The sequence below is a fragment of the Watersipora subatra genome, chromosome 10, assembly GCF_963576615.1.
Source record: "Watersipora subatra chromosome 10, tzWatSuba1.1, whole genome shotgun sequence".
Taxonomy (NCBI): domain Eukaryota; kingdom Metazoa; phylum Bryozoa; class Gymnolaemata; order Cheilostomatida; family Watersiporidae; genus Watersipora; species Watersipora subatra.
This window is the reverse complement of record NC_088717.1, coordinates 56,050,861-56,072,143: the sequence shown is the minus strand read 5'-3', so window position 1 is coordinate 56,072,143 and position 21,283 is coordinate 56,050,861. Positions and strand designations below refer to the sequence as shown.

The 21,283-nt window shown below is 36.5% G+C and overlaps 1 protein-coding gene across 1 annotated transcript in view; it reads left to right on the top strand.

Annotated features, from left to right (window-relative positions):
- LOC137406516 (transcription initiation factor TFIID subunit 6-like) overlaps nt 1–21,283 on the top strand; it is a 29,600-nt gene that overhangs the window by 7,552 nt on the left and 765 nt on the right. Inside the window, exons 2-12 of the mRNA XM_068093105.1 lie at nt 475–612; nt 1,262–1,367; nt 4,806–4,959; nt 5,411–5,506; nt 5,896–5,996; nt 6,439–6,684; nt 8,562–8,686; nt 10,478–10,610; nt 11,814–11,939; nt 17,534–17,719; nt 18,833–19,081. Of these exons, the coding sequence (XP_067949206.1) occupies nt 482–612; nt 1,262–1,367; nt 4,806–4,959; nt 5,411–5,506; nt 5,896–5,996; nt 6,439–6,684; nt 8,562–8,686; nt 10,478–10,610; nt 11,814–11,939; nt 17,534–17,719; nt 18,833–19,081 (1,653 nt within the window). The 5' untranslated portion in view covers nt 475–481. The remainder of the gene's footprint in view (nt 1–474; nt 613–1,261; nt 1,368–4,805; nt 4,960–5,410; nt 5,507–5,895; nt 5,997–6,438; nt 6,685–8,561; nt 8,687–10,477; nt 10,611–11,813; nt 11,940–17,533; nt 17,720–18,832; nt 19,082–21,283) is intronic.

Sequence of the window (21,283 nt, the reverse complement as noted above, 5' to 3'; positions counted from 1 at the left end):
TGCATTGGTTTTCTATTATTACTGTATTACTATATTAATAATATTGGTTATTCTAATAATATCAGTGCATTTTACTTTTAATATTGCATTTCGCCTATTGCGGGGGAGAGATATAAACATATAATCCTTTACTTTCATTATTGCTGTTTGTTATACATAATGACACCCAGTACATTACAGCTACCATTGCAGTTATCCTATTGCCCTGCAGTGCCATCTGACTGCTAATATTGCATTTCTCAACCATCAGTACCCTTTCTTTCTTCCAATAGCACTTTGGTCATGGGCTGTATGACAGGGGAATTTCTAGTTGTATATTACAGCTGTAGCTAAACTTGTGACGTGTTGCATAGTTACATGTCTCTATCAGATAAATGGATGAAATTTATATACCTTTAGACCAATTAGAACCTCTACAGACACTTATTGTATCAGCTGTTAGGGAATAATGGATATTTGGAATAATTGTTTTAGTATAGTTATGGCAGAGTCAACAAAAGAAGTTCCACCAGAAGTTAGTAGTGAAAATGTCAAGGTCATCGCGGAGTCTGTGGGCATATCTACAGCAACTGAGGATTCTTTTAAGTTTTTAGCAGAGGATGCTACATTCAGGTGAATGAGACCTCTCTGTTTCATCTGTCACCTTCAAAACTGGGTGGACTTCTGAGTTTAAACACACATCTATTGTTTTGTAACTGTCTCTGATATTGCTCAGTGCACCTAAGAAGTTTTCGAGGACTTCTTCAATGTTCATGATAACTAACTCTGGTCTTTTACAGACTGTCTGGTCTGCTCAATGTAATATAATAATGAAATAGTGAAATTCTGTGCAAACATTTTTTTGTTTCAGACTTGTGTCTGTTTTATATGTTAACAACTTCAAGGAAGCCTATTATTGTCTTTAGTCCGAATGTTGTTCATGTGAAAACCTGTATCTTGTAACACCAGGCCAGTGACCACCTGCTGCTTGTGTCAGCAAGCAAATGAATACATGCAGTTTGTATCAGTAGCAAGGAAATACCTGCTGTTTGTGTCAGTAGCCAAGTAAATACCTGCTGTTTTTGTAATTAGGCAAGTAAATGCTTCCTGTTTGTGTCAGTAAGCAAGTAAATGCTTCCTGTTTGTGTCAGTAGGCAAGTAAACACCTACCGTTTGTGTCAGTGGGCAAGTGGACACCTGCTGTTTGTGTCAGTAGGCAAGTAAACACCTACCTTTTGTGTCAGTAGGCAAGTGAACAAATTGCTCCTTGCTTTCTGTATAGGCTGAAGACCATCATTCAGGATGCCCTCAAACTGGCCAGTCACTCCAAAAGGACCAACCTCACTACTCATGATGTAGACTTCACCTTGAAGATGAAACATTATGAGGTGAGACACTTTCTTGTCTTTTTGTTACACGGAACTTGCCAGAAGATTTATGCGGCTCACTATTGGCATGTGCTGTCCATGTCGCTGTGGCCATAACAGGTCAACTGTGAGTAGATCACCCAAATGAAAGGAAGCACGACTTTGCTCTTTAAAGATGGGATTGCGTCAGATTTTAGTTGATTTAACAGAAGGTATCCATGTTTTCTATCATTTAAGATGTTGTTTTAGGCAATCTCACTGTCGAGATATTTGAAGATTAAAATCAACAAAAATTGATCGCGGTAAAACCGCTCATAAAAAGATGTGCCCAGACTTACCCAACATGATGTACATAGTGAGACAGCCTGTCTCTATATCTCGTATTCACATCGGCTATTGCGATAAAAGTCTAGTCCTACGCGGCTCTATTTGCATATATTGTATTTTCTATTTGCTCATGATTGCTAGAATAAAATTTTAAATGTAGCTACAGATACATTATTATAAATGTTTCAAACGCCTCAAATAAGAATGATTAAAAATATGTCATATTAGTTTCCTCTAAATGCTGTGTAAACATCTGAGTACCGACTACGATTCTGCCAGTCTATGGTAATTACGTCGTCGAGTTAACTTGTTTTATTGCGGCCTTTGTATCAGCGAAGTTATCAGTTACTACCCACACCGGAAACTAGTTACTAGATAAAATAAGCAAGCCGCATCCTTGAAAAAATATTTTCGAATATATGTTGAAACCAAATGCATCCCTAAAAAGTCATGTATAGTCAATGTTATCTAGTCATTATTAGTATCAATTTGTAAAAACGATTTACTGATCACATTCGATTAGTTCATTTAAGTACAAAACAAATGGTTTTTTAAGTTGACCAAAATAGTGAACGCAAAACAACGTCAATTTCTTTTAAATCTACTAATCCGCCGATTCTGGCAAAAGGTTAATAAAGCCATTCTTGCACCTGGCTGGCAGTTTGTGGTGTGTACTCACCTGTTTTCACTTAGTAGCGCGGAGCATAAAACTTTTGAGTAGCTCTTAATATTTGGTTCGTTGGAATTGAGTCGAGCTATCCAAAAGTACCTGTCAATACAGCTCTGATTACACTTCATAAATCTATCTATCAGACAAGATTTCAGCACAGGTGGTAATAGGGCTATGATGTATTCAATATGTTCTGCCAATTATGTTTTGCATTGTCTTCAACATTATTATTTTATTATATAATTTTTACAAGCCAAAAAATTTTCATCTCAGCAAAGAGTTTTTATTGAAGACATCCATCCAAGTTGTGGCCACTCACATAGTTTTAGCTCATATAATAGGACAAATTACTTTGCTACAGTAAACTCAAACAAAACATAAACGTGGTTTGTGCAGCACACATTCATGTCTCTCTTTCCCGTGTATGGCAGCTTCCACACTGACGCAACTGCTCCACTGGTGGCACCATATAAATATCCTGTAATCAATAAAACACTGTAATAAATACATGTCATTCATAGATATGTCATTCTAACGTGTATCTACTGAAAGCTTTCACTTTGGGAGTTAGATAGATTGAGAGTGTAAAATTACAAAATGAACAAACGTTTAACAAAAGCATAAGTATGCCAAGCCAACAACTCGAAGCTTTGTGTTTGGGAGTTAAAGATGAGCATTGATCAATATATTTTCCTCATTTTTTACAAGTGAGAAGTGAACATAAATTCTGATCATAAATCTAATTTACTAGCTAAAACTTCCAAAGAAAATTTGAAGCAAATATTATAGCTAGGTGAAACGATAAAAAAGTTATGAAATGATTCAAGATAGCAAAAAATTATAATTGTATGAATTAATAAATGTATTCATGTGTACTAAAATTATTACCTTTAGTTTAGTACATATGTATATAGGAGACTCAAAGTTAAAGATAGGTTTATCTCCATTCTCCTATTTTTCTCTGCAGCATAAAGCTGCTGACGCTTGTCAGCTCTAACCACAGGCTGTCTGCTCTAATCTTTTACCAGCTTATGCTCAGAAAACTGAGTCACCGTCGATGAAACTGGAAGCATTATTAAAATTCTGTTGTTTGTCAATAAAATGAGTCCGACGCAGCATGTGCGATCTAGTAATTAAGTATATTTCCCAATGACGAGAATCTTTGATATCACGGTGAATGTGTTTTGTTAGCGATAACATTTATTGTGGCCTATATAAAAATTTCATGCTGATGATTGGCTAAAAAACAGATCGTATATTTATCACTCACTGACTCTTACATATACGCTCACTATACACGTCACGAATAAAGCACCTGCTTGAATCTGAGCGTTTCAAAAAATGATCTCATTCAAACGTTTACATCTCTGGACAGGGCTAGTCCACAAAGACAAAAATGACATCAAATTGAAGCTGATGTTTTAGCCTTATATTGGTCTTAATTTCATTTGAATGACTTCAATGGTGCAATCAGATCTTTAAGCAATGGCCGAGTGCTGTCGTTTGCCCGAATGTCATTTTTGCTTGTAGCCGTGAGCGCACAGAGCGAAACTGCTGCCAAAAAATCGATGGTGAAAAACCAACTCGATTGTGAAAGAAAGTACAGTCTAAAAACATGGCATCATAGTGCCCAATGTTTGCTGCAAAAAATATATATATACATTTTGGTGTTAAATTCACACGAATTGTTTAAAATTTAATACTGTCATCCGTGGGCAGACAAGCATAAGGTGGTCTGAGACTGAGCTCCTATGTGCTCAGTCTGTCAGTTCACTCATCTCAATGCAATATTTCTAATATAAAATAGCTAAATATAAATTTATTAGTTCCCATACTATGAAATAATTCTAAAACCCGCCTGGAAACAAAATATTACAATGAAAAAATCTGTTTGCAATGAAAAAATGCACAGAGGCAGAACTGTCAGTAGCTTCAGTAACATTTTGTTTTCCTTTTCTTCCAGTCTTATTCACGAAGGAGAAAACTTACCGCAGTTTGGGGATGGCTCGTAGAGATTACCCCACACCCTCTTTTGACACAGCTTAGTAATCCAAGAATAAGTAGCTGGCTCTTAATAGCTTGTAATGTGAGGATATGTAGAGTCTGAATGTACAGTATATGTATACAAGAACAGCAGAGCACGACCACAACAACCTTTCGCTTCAACTGCCAACTGCAATTGAAAGCAACACTTTTAGTACACTAAACCTTTGTTAATTAACTGTAAATAAACTTTAATAGAAAATTCTTCTTCACTGCTCAGTGGAGAGGAGCTATTTTTAATTCCTTTTCTGCTTTTTTAAGTTCAGTTAAAACTGAATCCAGATTTGAAGACACTCGTGCCGCGCTCTCTCACAATGGCTATGAAATTAAAACTATTTCCTCCAAATTTATCTGTATACGTTTTAGCCTCATAGTATCACATTTATTAATTTATGGTTTTATGTCATTTTTTCTCCTAGCCACTTTATGGCTTCACTAGCTCTGACTACATCCCCTTTCGTAATGCGAGTGGTGGAGGGAGGGATATACATTTTACGGATGACAAGGAGTTGGACCTGGATGAGGTTGCTTTAAAACCTTTGCCCAAACTGCCTCTGCAGTGCTCCTTGAAAGGTAGACCTTATCATATTGAGTGAGTCTCCTTGGCACTCATTTTCAGAGTTGTCTGTTCGTGGGAAAAAACAATGAGTTGTGCTCTTCCACGTGCTATTGGTAGCAACTGAACTAAATTGAGCTGCTGCATCGAAATTGTGAACTATGAAAAACTTCCTGAATTCCTATCGATAGCCCATGGTACTGGGGATCTTCTAGAAATTGATATTATCCTTGAAACTCAAAGGGGGGGCTCGTGCGCTTGAGACAATCCAAGACCAAGATGTGTACCTCTTAGTGTATACTACTGTTCCCTGTTGCTGCCGACAATGTTGGGTCAATAGGTTAAAACGCTTTGTATTTGGTAGCTATTGGTGGACTTCGGTCCATAGTGGCAAATAGTATTTGTGTTTACCATTTAATATATGTCAGATATTGAAGTTGTTGTTCATATGGCCTGTTGTTTCTCTAGCTCACTGGCTGGCAATAGAGGGTGTACAGCCTGCTATCCCAGAGAACCCTCCTCCTCTTTCTAGAGACACTCAGAAGGTTGAAGGTATTAACCCAGGTATGGTCCTCATGCTTCCCTGTATCTCTTTCTCGGTTTATTTGGAGTTTATGGTAGACCTGCTGCAATCTGATGAATATGTGTTTGATAGAGTATGTAGCCAGATGGGATCCTTAAAGGCATTTTATAGACATACACAATCTGTGTAGACATAGGGTATAGGAAATTAACATACAGTCAAGCTTCAACTCACCCCCAAATATAAATCTTTTAATACATCACTTGAATTTTTAGCACAGATTTGTCTTGACATAAAAGTAATTTTCAACATACAATCTTTAATATATGTAGGCATGTATGATATACTGACATGTTACGTATGTAAACATAGTATGATATAGACATGTTACATGTTGAATCGGAAGATAAGTTAGATTTTGTGCATACAGCAACAAAAGCTACTGGAGACAAAATGACCAAGAACAAGCTAATAAGCAAGAAGTCGAAAGATGTTAGAATCAAGCCTCTCTCTGAGCATGACCTCTCTGTTGTATGTATATTTTACTGAATGACGTTTAGGAGATGCATTTGGTTATATATCTCTCATTTATTTAATACTTTCATGTAAGCATATTTGATTTCAGGTATTTTGATTTGTTTTAGTTGTTTTTATGAAGAAACTGGTACATCTGGTGCATTGAATAATTGTGATTGGCTGCTCCACACTTTGAAGATTATGTCTATAAGCAATCAAATCAAATGTCAGTCTTTGGTGCCCTTTTTTCCCAAAGATTTAAATATAAATTTTCATGCTCAAACCAAGTCAAAAAGTTACCTTTTTTATCAAATAACAATATTTCATGCTATTGCGCTGATAAAAGATATTTTAGTCTTTAGTCTGTTTAACTGGTTATTCATTTTGAATTGTGACTTGTTTGATTTTCATTATAACTCCAACTTCTGTTGCCACCTCCTTCTGCCATTATTTCTAGGAGCAGCAACTGTTGTACAAGGAGATAACAGAGGCTTGTGTAGGTCCGGATGAGCCCAGAAGATCAGAGGCCCTCGCTAGTCTCGCTCAAGACCCTGGGCTACATAAGATATTACCGAGAATAGCTACATTTATATCGGAGGGTGTCAAGGTCAACTGTGTAAATCACAATCTCGCCATCCTAATCTACTTAATGAGAATGCTAAAGTCTCTCCTTGATAACAGCTCACTCTACATGGAAAAATATGTGAGTTTAACTTGGAGATATTCCTTACATTTATGTATGTATGTGCAACATCTATACATTATTCCTTACATTGATGTATGTATATGCAACATCCATAGAACTATTCCTTACATTGATTTTTGTATATGCAACATCCATAGACTATTCCTTACATTGATGTATGTATATGCAACATCCATAAAACTATTCCTTACATTGATGTATGTATGTGCAACATCCATAGACTATTCCTTAAATTGGAGTTCATCTGTGCAACATCCATAGAACTATTTTTAATATGAAAGTACAGTCAAACATGGATAACTCGTCCACGGATAGCTCGAACACATGGTTAATTCGAACATTTCCTTTGGTCCGTTCCCACGTAATGATAAATTGCTATAGATAACTCGAACTCAACACTGTTAATTCGAACTGTTTTTTTGCCCAACGGCTACCGAAACGGTTGTTATCGCTTTAGAAAATCACTTTATTCAAAGCCATAGAGGTAAACTTCATCTTTTCGTAATTCATAAGCGTCGTTATTACCACCATCGGCAAAATATTTTTGTCAACGACTTTTCTAAAAGTTTGGTGAAAATTGATTTATACTGCGATACGATGAATAGCACGGGCTAGCCGGGTCACGCGCGCAAGGATTTTCGCCACGCACATACAAAACAAAAATCGCATGTTGTTTTGTATGTGCGTGGCGAAAATCCTTGAGTGCGTGACCCGGCTAGCCCGTGATGAATAGTTTTCCGACGTTGATTCCGTGTTGAATCAACGTCGGAATGTTGAATGTTTAAAACGTCTTAAAATTGGTGTAATTAAACGTATACGTTGTCTGAGCTACAAAAAACTATTCATCGTTTGACCTAAACACAGAATACGTGTGTACATTCAATAAGTATCTATTAAAAAAGCGTGAGTGATATAGAATGTACCGTAAAACCTCGTAAAACTTCTAATTGAACTGCCTCGGAGTGTTGCTCTTAACGAATCCCAGGTAAAGTAAGGTAATCTGCATAAACTTCAAGAAGAAACGGCAAAATTGATCGTGGGTAAAACCCCAAAAGAAAAAAATGTCTTTTCTTTTGAGCATTTCAACAACGATCAAGTTTTGCCAATGCCAATCTGAAAAGCGTCCTGGCAATAACATCACCTCAAACAACAAACCAATCTCAAGTGATAGAAAAATCTCTATACTTTTTCATGAAAACGTTTTAAACTTTACATTAGAAGCATTTAATTTGAAACAAGCCATTTGTGCTTTTGATTTATATTATAGTTTGTATATGTACATGTATCTACTAATAAATAAGTAAATATATGGACTTGTGACAGTGCTCTGATAACTTGAACGCTCTGATAATTCGAACACTTTTGCTCGGTCCCTTGAAGTTCGAGTTATCCATGTTTGACTGTATATGAATTTAACGTGTAGCAAATTTGTGACATGCGATTTTAAAGAACTTATGCTATGTTGAATAAGAGTGCGGAGACTTGATTAATTTGGAGTTATCCCATGATTTTTCTTGCTTAAATTACTTAGTTGTTGCAGTTAATTTATTGTGCCGCCTGTTGGTCAGAGCACACTTTTGTTAAATCTCTGTAGTTTTATGGGCTCATTTGAATATCTTGGAATGTGAATGCGTATCATAGAAACAACTGAGCGTTAGATCTATTAAATCTACAGTAGTACTTGTTCATCACAGGCTTTTTTATGGCTGGTGTTGCTAGCTTACCAGACTTCCTGCCACTAACTTGGTCCTGCTGACAATTACACATCTGACTGAGCTGGTAATATGGATGACTTTTCCTGCTAACAAGAGGTCTATTGTCATCCTTCTAAGATCCTAGCATGGTTTCTACTTTCTGTCGTAAACTTGTTTTAGCTGCATGAACTCATACCGGCCGTGCTTACGTGTATTGTCAGCAAGCAGCTGTGTATAAAACCGGAGTCAGACAATCACTGGGCTCTCCGGGATTTCTCTTCTAAGATCCTCTGCCAAATCTGCAGGTAAACGCCAGCAATCTCAGATTACCTGCATCTTGAGTTTATAAAAGTTGTTCAGGTTTTATTTTAAGGCGTTTGTTCGTATTCTTTTATTTGTTGTTTTTAATACTATTTATGCTTAATTTACCACACGCAGCCAATAAGAGTGCCACAAATTCATATGGTTTCTTGTACACTTATTGGATGAAGGTCTGGGGGTCCTACCACACAAAGCTGTTGTCAGAATAGTCACTTTTAAAATCACTGTCGTCACTTTTAAAATCACTATCGTCACTTTTAAAATCACTGTCACCTTTTTCAAGTTGGTAACCAAAACAACCTCTTTCTTCACATTCGTTATTTTAATACAAATATCTATTCTGGTGGCACTGGGTTGCGTTAAAAATCTGAAACTCGCTCAGTTTGAACTTCTGCTAACCAAAAGCATGGCTCAACCAGCGACCTTCACAAACATATTAGTGATGTTTGGGAGCGTTGCTGATTACTCCGCGAAGAGTGACAGCCGTCTTAGGTTTTTAGGGCTATATTTCTTGTACTGAAAATAGTCCGAGATTGTCTTAGACCGAGATCGACCTAAATAAAATAGACCTAAATACCTAGAACCTAAATAGAACCTAAATAAAATAGACCGAGATCACTGTCAGTCACAGACTTGGAAACGGATTTGCTGTCAATGTCGTGGCATTTCATTGCTTTAATTATTTGGCAGTCTATAAATGCTGGGCCAGATGCTTCAAACCAAAACTAGTGAAGTTTCGGTTGACTGTGGTGATTTATGAACAAATAATAAGTTAGTAAAGGTACGGCTACACGTAACAAAATTTCCGTTGGTTCTAACCAAAATCACGAAATGATTGAAACACAGAATTATTCTGCGCTGCTAGAATCGTGCTAGCGTGCACGATCCCAGCAACTTTTGCAATTAGTATAGTCCAAGAGACGTATAATGACACGCAATAAAAGTATAAGTGCAATTCAACATAGTACACATGATGCAACTGCTTAGATTGCGTTATTGAATGTATTTATTGTTTGGACGCTACAGCTACAATTTGTTTATTTTTTAATTATATTTCCTTTTTAGCAGCAAAAGTTTTGTAGTAGAAAATGTTGACATCTCTAGCGCAAACAAGTCAGTTGCATCGTATTTACTATGGTAACTTTCTGTAATATTTTTCTTGTGTGTCGCATTATGTTCTCGGACTACATATATCTTAAAATTTGCTAGAATCGTGCTCGCTAACCAATAATAGCTCGACTTAAACAGTTACATCGTGTGTTCTATGTTCAAATGCTTTCGTATTTTTATTGTGTGACGCGATACATGTCTTGGACTATACTAATTTCTAAAGCTGCTAGAATCGTGCTCGCTAATAATTTGATTAATCTGTTAAAAGCGTTTCGTTGACGAACTCGGTGGGCATGCACAGCTCAAATAATTCTGTGAATTTCGACCGATTAATTCTGCGTTTTTCATGATTTCAACCAGAACTCAGAACCAACGAAAAATTCGTTACGTGCAGCCGTACCTTTAGTAATCCTACTTACACAATCATCGTCACCTCGTCACCTACATTGATAAATGGTCGTCTCGTCTGTCACTTTTTAAATATCCCTGTCGTCGGGTCGTCAGTATCGTCACAAAACAAGGGAGGACCCCCAGGTCTAGAGCCTGATTACCTCCTGTTTGTTTCAACTTCCACTAGTTTTTCACTTGACGTCTCATCATCATCATTTTATGAAACTGCAATACCATCTGTTCTCAGGTTAAAACGGAATCTTCTTTGGTTTTAGAAAATTCAGTATGAGCACCAATGATATACAGACGAGGGTTGTCAGGGTTCTGAGTGAGGCCTTGCACAACCCGGCAGCAGCGCTGACTACACACTATGGGTGCATTATAGCTTTGTCTGAGCTCGGTCATGGGGTGAGTAGTGGACTCTTTGGCAGCGTGCGCTGCAGAGAAGGAAAGATTACTAGGGCTTATTTTCAGTTCTTTTATCAAATCAAGTTACTGTTAGGTTCACCTTTTTGTGAAAATCACAATATGGATGTTGACAAAGACAACTAGAAATTTAAGTTTGACTGTGAGAAACTGATTGCTTATATTGAAGGTATAAAACAAATTATGCAAGTTCTCATGCTATCCAAGTGTAGAAAGGTCTAGAAAAAAGAGTTACCGACAGGTTTTAAAAATACAAGGAACCAAATCTTGCACTCTATTATTATCTGGCCTAGCAGCACTGCTGGCAAAGTTCCTTGTATTTTAGACTGTGTTTTTAGTTTTTTTATCAAAAATGGATGGGCAATTTTGGAGTTGCAGTTTCACCTTAGATCTGGTTGATAACCTTGGTCTATTCTGTGAAAGTAATTAGCTAAATTATTATGGCGCACACGGTTGACACAAGCAGCTCATTACACCCAGCTCTAGCCTGAGTATGGGAGAGTAATTCCATCATTTAGTTTAGTCCATTTTAATTTGTGAAGATAACTTGAAACCAAGGCTGGTATTCATTCTTTTCTTGACAAATCGAAAATATGTGTCTTGCTCCATATGTATTATTCTTTAATATTAAATGTTACAGTAGTATAATTTGTGTTAAATTTAAGAATATTGTGTATTATGGAGCCGAAATCAATTGTAATACATGTACCTTGTGATCAGTGTATTTGTAGTAAATATATTTGTTCATTTATAAGATGTTTCATTTCAGTATGTTTCAGTATTGTATAACATGTGACATAACTCCACAATAGTTATATTATCATATAACATGTGGCATAACTCCAATATGGCTATAGTACTACACAGCATACATACACAAGCTATTATATAATATAGAGCTTTCTTTTTTCAGGTCCAACTCAAGTGTAATAAACCCTAAAAACTTATTCAAATAAAATGCTTTCAATTTTTCATAAAGCCAGCTGTATTATGATTGTGATGTGTAGGTGGCATGATGTTAGCTGTTGGGTCAGGTAGAGGGTCGGGACTGGTAGGCCACTTAGAGCAGTGAATATAAGCTTTATACGCTAATTTGATGGTCATACAGCCTAGATTGTGATTCTAGAAAACGAAATATTTCCATAGTGATGACTATGATTGCTCTATCTTTTTGCTCCTTTCTAGGTCATGCAGTCATTTGTCATACCAGTGGTTAAATCTGTGACGGAAAGAGCCCGATGTGTGAGTGAAGGAGCTGGGGCTACAGATGAGAACAAGATCACTGCTCAGCACATTCGCACAGCTTTCATAGTATGTCATATCCTGTTCATAAACACAGCTTTCATAGTATGCCATATCTTGTTCATAAACACAGCTTTCATAGTATGCCATATTTTGTTCATAAACACAGCTTTCATAGTATGTCATATCCTGTTCATAAACACAGCTTTTATAGTATGCCATATCCTGTTCATAAACACAGCTTTCATAGTATGCCATATCCTGTTCATAAACACAGCTTTCATAGTATGCCATATCCTGTTCATAAACACAGCTTTCATAGTATGCCATATCCTGTTCATAAACACAGCTTTCATAGTATGCCATATCCTGTTCATAAACACAGCTTCCATAGTATGCCATATCCTGTTCATAAACACAGCTTTCATAGTATGCCATATCCTATTCATAAACACAGCTTTCATAGTATGCCATATCCTGTTCATAAACACAGCTTTCATAGTATGCCATATCCTATTCATAAACACAGCTTTCATAGTATGCCATAACCTATTCATAAACACAGCTTTCATAGTATGCCATATCCTGTTCATAAACACAGCTTTCATAGTATGCCATATCCTGTTTATAAACACAGCTTCCATAGTATGTCATATCCTGTTCATAAACACAGCTTTCATAGTATGCCATATCTTGTTCATAAACACAGCTTTCATAGTATGCCATATCCTATTCATAAACACAGCTTTCATAGTATGCCATATCCTATTCATAAACACAGCTTTCATAGTATGCCATATCCTATTCATAAACACAGCTTTCATAGTATGCCATAACCTATTCATAAACACAGCTTTCATAGTATGCCATATCCTATTCATAAACACAGCTTTCATAGTATGCCATATCCTGTTTATAAACACAGCTTCCATAGTATGTCATATCCTGTTCATAAACACAGCTTTCATAGTATGCCATATCTTGTTCATAAACACAGCTTTCATAGTATGCCATATCCTATTCATAAACACAGCTTTCATAGTATGCCATATCCTGTTCATAAACACAGCTTTCATAGTATGCCATATCCTGTTTATAAACACAGCTTCCTAGTATGCCATATCCTGTTCATAAACACAGCTTTCATAGTATGCCATATCCTGTTCATAAACACAGCTTTCATAGTATGCCATATCCTGTTCATAAACACAGCTTTCATAGTATGCCATATCCTGTTTATAAACACAGCTTCCATAGTATGCCATATCCTATTCATAAACACAGCTTTCATAGTATGTCATATCCTGTTTATAAACACAGCTTTCATAGTATGCCATATCCTGTTCATAAACACAGCTTTCATAGTATGCCATATCCTATTCATAAACACAGCTTTCATAGTATGCCATATCCTATTCATAAACACAGCTTTCATAGTATGCCATATCCTGTTCATAAACACAGCTTTCATAGTATGCCATATCCTGTTTATAAACACAGCTTCCTAGTATGCCATATCCTGTTCATAAACACAGCTTTCATAGTATGCCATATCCTGTTCATAAACACAGCTTTCATAGTATGCCATATCCTGTTTATAAACACAGCTTCCATAGTATGCCATATCCTATTCATAAACACAGCTTTCATAGTATGCCATATCCTGTTCATAAACACAGCTTTCATAGTATGCCATATCCTATTCATAAACACAGCTTTCATAGTATGCCATATCCTATTCATAAACACAGCTTTCATAGTATGCCATATCCTGTTTATAGTATGCCATATCCTGTTCATAGTATGCCATATCCTGTTTATAGTATGCCATATCCTATTCATAAAACCATATTAGCTGCACTCTGCGCTTGAGCTTGCATATAGTCAATACTATCTTATCCTCTGATATGCTATATAAGATATGCGTAGTTTGGAACTACTATAGGAAGGAGACCTTTTGTTGCAGGAAACATTTAACGGCACAACTGTTACGGTCAAACCTTGACATACGATTTACCTCTTAATATGAACTTTTGGACATACAACTTAAAATTTGAGCAGATATTTCTCTTTACATATGAAGCAATTGTCAACACTCGTCTGAAATCAATTAAAATATTATGGTTTTTTGAAACTAATATACAAAAAGACAGCTAGAAATTAAAACTAAAGGGTAAAATAATAAGCATATTAAATTACTTAATCTATTATTACCGTGAGCTGAAGTTAGTTTTGCCACATATTTTTATTATTCACTTGACTAGCGAACTTATTTACATGTCACTATGGTAACAAGCTATTTACATGTCTCTATGGTAACAAGTTATTTACATGTCTCTATAGTAACAAGCTATTTGGGTATTTCCATAGAACTCGCCCACAAAGTGTGACATGGAGGTCAAAATCTCAAATCATCCCTACACTAAATTTAGCATTACTTTCAGGAAGCCCAACAGGCCCCAACTATTCAAATTTTGCAAACAAAACAGTTTTTTGCTGTTTCGTTGGTAAATTTCGCAGTATATTGGTGTTTCTACAACAGGTCAGGGACAGGTTGCCGATGTAACAAGGGACAGACACCATATCATACCTTTTTATCAAACAAAAAGACACAAGCTTAATCATCTTTCACCTGCTTTAATACTTGTGTAATAAGGTTACAATGCTATAAGAACAGTAAACTAGAAATTCCACTGTCATACAGCCCACGACCAAAGTGATATTGGAAAAAGAAAGGGTACTGATGGTTGAGAAATGCAATATTAGCAGTCAAATAGGATTACTGCAATGGTAGCTGTAATGTACTGGGTGTGGGTGTTATTATATACAACAAACAGCAATAATGAAAGGAAAAGATTATATGTTTATATCTCTCCTGCAAAAAGAGAAATGCAGTATTGGCCAATATTAGAAGTAAAATGCACTGATATTATTAGAATAACCAATATTATTTATATAGTAATAATATAAAACCAAAGCACAATTTTTTTTACATTTCAAAACGGCATAGCTAACAATATCATGAAGTTGTGATATTTATATAGATTTTTAGAAAATCTGTACTACGTAGTCATTGTTCTGTAGTCATCCAAACTTATAATTAATTATTGCAATAATCTCATAAGAAACGTAAAAAAATATCATCTTCATTTGCTTTACTGACACTGCGTGGACATCAGTTAGAATGCGAAGTATTCAAAATAGTCGGCAAATGAAATTGAAAATGAAAAAATTGAAATCGGCAAGAATGAAACGATTTCTGTACTCCTATGTTAATTGCCGAAACCTTCGGCAATTCGACAATGCTATAGACTGGTGAAAAGTGCACGTTTTTTCCATGAAACGCGCAAGACTTTATCGTTCTATTCTCTGTTGTCCAGCGTTTCAATTTCTGGTCTTAACTTTTATTAATCCAAGCTTTTCAAGCGTTTTGTAGCGACTTTCGTCCAAAAAAATCTGTCTACTTGTGTAGGATCCGATCAGATGGGTTAGTTTTAGGAATTTGCGGTAACCTTTATAAGGCTTGGTAACATATTTAAATAGGTTTGTATGCGTTTTGTATCATTATTATACTTGAACGACTTTACTGAAAAATAGTTAAATTTGTTGATAGGATTTCGTTGCAAGGGTTTGGTGACAGCCGTCAACGGATAATTTTTTGGGAGTTGTGTGCACACGTGCATTTATCATAATTCCCAAATCAATCGTTTCACTCTTGTTTGGTCATGGGATTATGAAGTGCAAACAATATACTTTACATAAAACAATTGCCTGTCTTACCATACATACAGGTTGCCGGTGTAACAGAGACACAAGGGGACACAATTTCCTGGTTACACTGGCAATTTTGCTAAATGATAACACTATGTCAATAATTTGAAGTAATGTTACTTCCAACATACAATTACAGTGATCATACATGTTTATATCTTTTGATTCTAGTTATTTAGGTTAGTTATTCTTAATTTAGGTTGCCAATGTAACAAGGACACCAGGTGATGCGGTGTCCCTGTTACATTGGTACCATCGGCAGAGTGAATTCAACTTCGCAGATGACAAGAAAACGAATCTGCAAAAAAAACAATGCTTTCTTTGAATACATTATTTTACATTTCAGACCCCAATGCTTTCATGTCACACTTTTTGCATCAACTGTCGGGGACACCACGTAATAATGCTCTTTATATCAATAAGTGTTGGTCGCTGGAAGTCATACTTTGTGTCAATTGATGTTTGGATTGGTGCTATCCGAGTAAACACTGATCCATTATGATACTGTTTTTACTTTGTGATAATTTAAATGGAAAATATTTGATTTGTTTAATCACACACCTGTGGACTAGTTCTGTGGAAAGACTCATTTACATGTCTTTATGGTATCAACCTATTTACATGTCTCTATGGTAACAACCAATTTACATGTCTCTATGGTAACAACCTATTTACATGTCTCTATGGTAACAACCTATTTACATGTCTCTATGGTAACAACCTATTTACATGTCTCTATGGTAACAACCTATTTACATGTCTCTATGGTAACAACCTATTTACGTGTCTCTATGGTAACAACCTATTTACATGTCTCTATGGTAACAACCTATTTACTCACTATTATTCTATTAATATAGGTTTTTCTATTCAGTTTCTGTTACACAGTATTACATAGTGAATTTTTAATGCTAAACGTAATTACTTGTAGAACTTATTGGTGTTTTTTGGATAATGGAAGAATTTAAAAAAGTACAACACATTTTTATAAGAAGATTTGCTCCAATATGTGATGGTCTCAACCTAAACACCACTCGGAACAGTTTAACATTGTATGCTGAGGTTTGACTGTTACTTCTTTTTAGTAATATCTAATGATAAAAGGAAACTGTATCAAAATACAATAAATATTATTTAGCACTTTATATGTATCTTGGTGCTGTTGTTGATCTAATAGTTTTGATGGTTTAGCTGCTTTATTCTGCAGAACTATTTTAAACATTAAGGAGCAAAATTATAATTGTTTTTGAAGAAAATACTTAAGTTTCTGTTGTCAAATACAGAAGCAGTGACATTTGCGAGATAGTCTTTTTTCAGTTCAGTCATTGCACATTTTAATCTCAACTCTAGTGAGCCGTACCTGTACTGAGCTGATAGATTCATTCCTTCCTACAGTCTGATTAGTCAGTCTGTCACCACTGTAATTTATTATGAAATTAATTAAATGAAACCCTCACTATCATAAAAATGTGCATATATGTAGAATTTCATGACTCCATTAGTGACACGAGGTCTTGGATGAACACGTGTTAATATTAAACATTGATAGCAACATGATTAAAGGGGGTACTTATGGACCAACCGATGCCCCTGTCAAACCATGAAGCACAGCATATGCGCTTGTTTGAATAACCAAATATGATTTTGTGAAAATTTAATTCTAGTTAGAAAGCGTTTGTATTGCTGGTAGAATCAATATGTTTGGGTTTATTTGGAGATTTTGTTTAAATACCTATGTCTTGCCTAGAAAGTTACAAAACCTTGTTTCTGTTGACTGGTTTTGGCATGTTTGATGAGTGGATAACTCTGATGAGAGGATAACTTCGAGTTGTTGAATAACATCGTTTTTGCCTGTTATAAACATAATGACAATTGGATTTACATTGTTATAGAAAACTGTTGCCCCAGTTCTGGTAGTTGTGCGCAAACCACCTGACAACCCGGATGCCTACAAAGCAGAGTTTGGTCCAATTGGGACTTACATCTTAGAAGCAGTTGTACGCCTGAGGAGCCAAAATGCTGGCAGCTCTACAAGTCTTCTGCAAATCAACAATCCTTCTCGTCCAGTCGCCACTATTGTATGTTCCTCTTCCTTTTCTCTCCTTTATCTTCATCCACTGCATTACACCTGATAGCAGTTCATCAATAATAGTTGCTTTCCCGGTAGGACTTGATGAAGCATGACTTCACTATTGGCAAATATTGGCTATGCATACTCATTTTGTCGTCTAGTTTTTAGGCTGATGACTTGTTTATTTTGCGATCACTTGCGCTAACCATAACCCCAGCAAGAAGGTAGTACAGTAGTTGTAGTAGTTGATAAGGTCATCAACTCAACAGCTTGTCTTCTGTTGTTCAAGTCTGAGACACTCCTTCGAACAAGACCACCAAATATGTATGTTCTTTTCCTGGTGTACTGAATCTCAGAGTGTCAAGTTGAAGGCTAAGAGCCTTGCACAGCATTCATCTCTCCTATGATGACAGTGTCATATACATGCGTTATTATTATATGCGTGTTATTCAAATGTGTTTGCTTCCTGTCGGACTCACCCCAGGTCTACAGCGAATATGTATTTGGGGGTATGTTGCTATTGTCACATCAGGTTGCCATCGAGTTCGATAGCATCGGTGCTCTCAGAGAGACGATTGATGTCTCACCATTGCTGCCAGAGTGGTATGACCGAGACTGTACTATTCTCCAACTTACCTGTTGCTCTTTCAGCCATCTCCACGCCACATGCCGTCTCGTCGTTGTTCACCATATGGCAGAACAATGCTTCGGTCTCGACCGTCTAGAATTCCCTGTCTTTCTACACCTATGATGCAGTACCCGCCATCTATGTACGCTCCTTACCCAGAAATGCACTACCCTCGGCATATGCCTCCCTTTCCCATTCCTTCACATCGTCAGCAACGCTGCTGGCCTGCCTACAGTCCGTCGGTATTACCCTGCCACTGCTGACCTGCTTGCTTCACTTACAAGTGTTTAATTATTATTTTTGTTTGCTCGTTATCTGTTATATTCAATATATCTACATGCATTAGTGCTGCTACTGGATGCTCTTTGACGCATAGGATAATTCTGTTTGGCTTATTGTTCTAGACAAAAACAATTGATTGTTTCCAAAAAATCTGGAAGGGCGTTCAGCTGTTCTTAAGGAAGCGTTAATTTTTCCTACATTTGTTTATAGAGAACCCAGAGTGGTCTAACCGTTCTCGCTCAACCGCAGTCATCGGTTAGTCGAAGTTTCTCTCTCCCTATGGGTGCTAGAAGTGTGGGCTCTTCCCAGCCTTCCCCAGGGCTCAGAACACCCGGAGTTGCACAATCTCTCATACGAACACCAACAACTCCCAACACACCAAGCGCTGGTCAAGCCTCTCAAAAAGTCATTATAGTGTCTGCAGGAGGTCCAGCCACACCTGGGTCCAGTCTTGTTAAGGTACGGGTACATTTTCTTTTGAACTTAGTCTCTTACCTTCTACTGCTGGTTGGTATCAACAAAATTAGCTTAGTTTTACAGTTTGCAAAGATAAAAGTTTTACATTCATGTGAAGTTATGGTCTAGATTTGATGTTACCCTGAAGAGTTTTTGGGCAGGTAAGGATGAACGACCTTTAGTTGTTTGGGATATTTGTGCTTGTCAGCCTAAAACCTTCTGGGATTTGAGGTTTTCTTAATTTAAATCACTAAGGACTTGGTCTGAAGAGTCATAAGAAACTCCCTGTTTGTTGTATAGATGGGTTGGTCCATAATGGATGCGGGTGTGTTAATATGTTCTGCATTTAAAGTTTGTGCAATTAATATTAGTACTCCAAGAACTGAGCAATATTCTGACCAACCAGACAGGAAAACTTTTATAACATTTGTTTAAATGACTTTAGAAATAGATCTTCGTTCTTTATATTACAGTTTTAGCTATCATTAATTTAATGATTTAAATTTATCATCATTTAATTTTTAATGTTTGTCCCTCGAAGACCAAGTATGACGCCTACCTTGCTGCTTTTTTACTGCAAGAAGAGGCTGTACATGTTTTTAAGAGCATTTTTGCACAAACATTGGCTCTGAGATCTTGGCTTGACACATCTGAGCCAAGTGGCAAAAGAAACTCAAAAACTGAAGTCATACCCAATTGCAGGGAGCAATTTAAGGTTGGATTCCATTTTTGGGAATTTAACCCTAATCTGCTGTTCACAGGTGAGGCCACAATAGGTGAACAGGTGAACCACTATAAACTTTATTATAGAGCTCTTTCTGCGCTAGTTTCTATCTGTTTAGTATCATTTTATGCTGGAAATAGCACTGCAGGCAACTGATACCGATATAAGATATATCATTGAAAATGTTTGTTTTTGCAGTAGACATATGATAGATAATTCTCCCGAACAATGAATAGATAGTTTTTTGTGTGGTTTATTGTTTTGCATAAAATTTCTGTGACGACTTATAAAATATTTGAAATAGTAAGAATGTACATACAACAAAGGGCAACCAGGTAATCTGGCAGCAGACTTGAAGAGCTGCACCATCGACTGCAATTTATGTATATAATCACCTAACCTCACTGCATACCACCAACTTATTAGCAGATATCTAGATTCTCACGGGAAACATGAGCTGCCACTTCTATCATTAATAACTGTCTTTTGTTGGAATAATTATCACAGTGCAACAGAGACCACTGTTTCTATGAGTCAACATCCTTTCAAATAAAATGTTGCTGTAGTCGGCATCTCTTCAACTAATGAAATAAACTATAATCAGCCAAGGTTCTGCTACCTTTACTCCACTGCATCAACTGCTGTCTTGGCAGCGCATGCAGGGTTTGAATTCTCCTATCAGATTAGCTGAAAGGCTGATGAAGTTATTGGTCTACATGCACGCCATCTAAACTTTGTTGCTCTATTGAGGTGCATAACCGGCGAGTGAATTCAGCATTAAGTACATGGGAGATTATTTGGGGTAAATATTCATGTTTAACTTGTTATCACTGGTAAAGTGCTAGGGGTTTTTAGAGGTCTGAATAGAGGAATCACAGTTCACATCTTATCCAGCTTATCACATCTTCACAATCTTATCTACCACATCTTGAGTTTTTATTGAAACAGCCTGTGGTGCTGGTGTGGTGAGGTGCTGTTAATACAATTTTCGTCTAATCAAAGATATGCATTTAGAAACTTTCCAATTAATTGTCTACCAGCAGCTTATTTGCTACCACCAGCTCATTGGCTACTAGCAGCTTATTTACTAGAAGCTTATTGACTACCAGCAGCTTATTGGCTACCAGCAGCTTGCTTATCAGTTAATGCTTGACTTTTCAAGTTCAGACCTTAAAAATGCTTGGGTTTTATTAGATGCTGTAGTGCTGTCATTCTTTTTTACTTCAGCCATAGACAGCAAGCGACAGCCTATCATCTGTTGTTCTTATGACAAACTTGCTAATCAGGACTGCGAGAAATATTTTGCATTTTTGCAAAAATACATGTGAACTCTTTCATGAACATATCATATCTGAGCTATTAGTAAATACTCATGTGGTAATAGGCAATGTTTATGGAATCATGTAAAACAATTGGGTCAACTTTTGTAATTTATGAGAACATGTTTAATAATGTGTATGTTAGTTCACTTGTATTTGTGG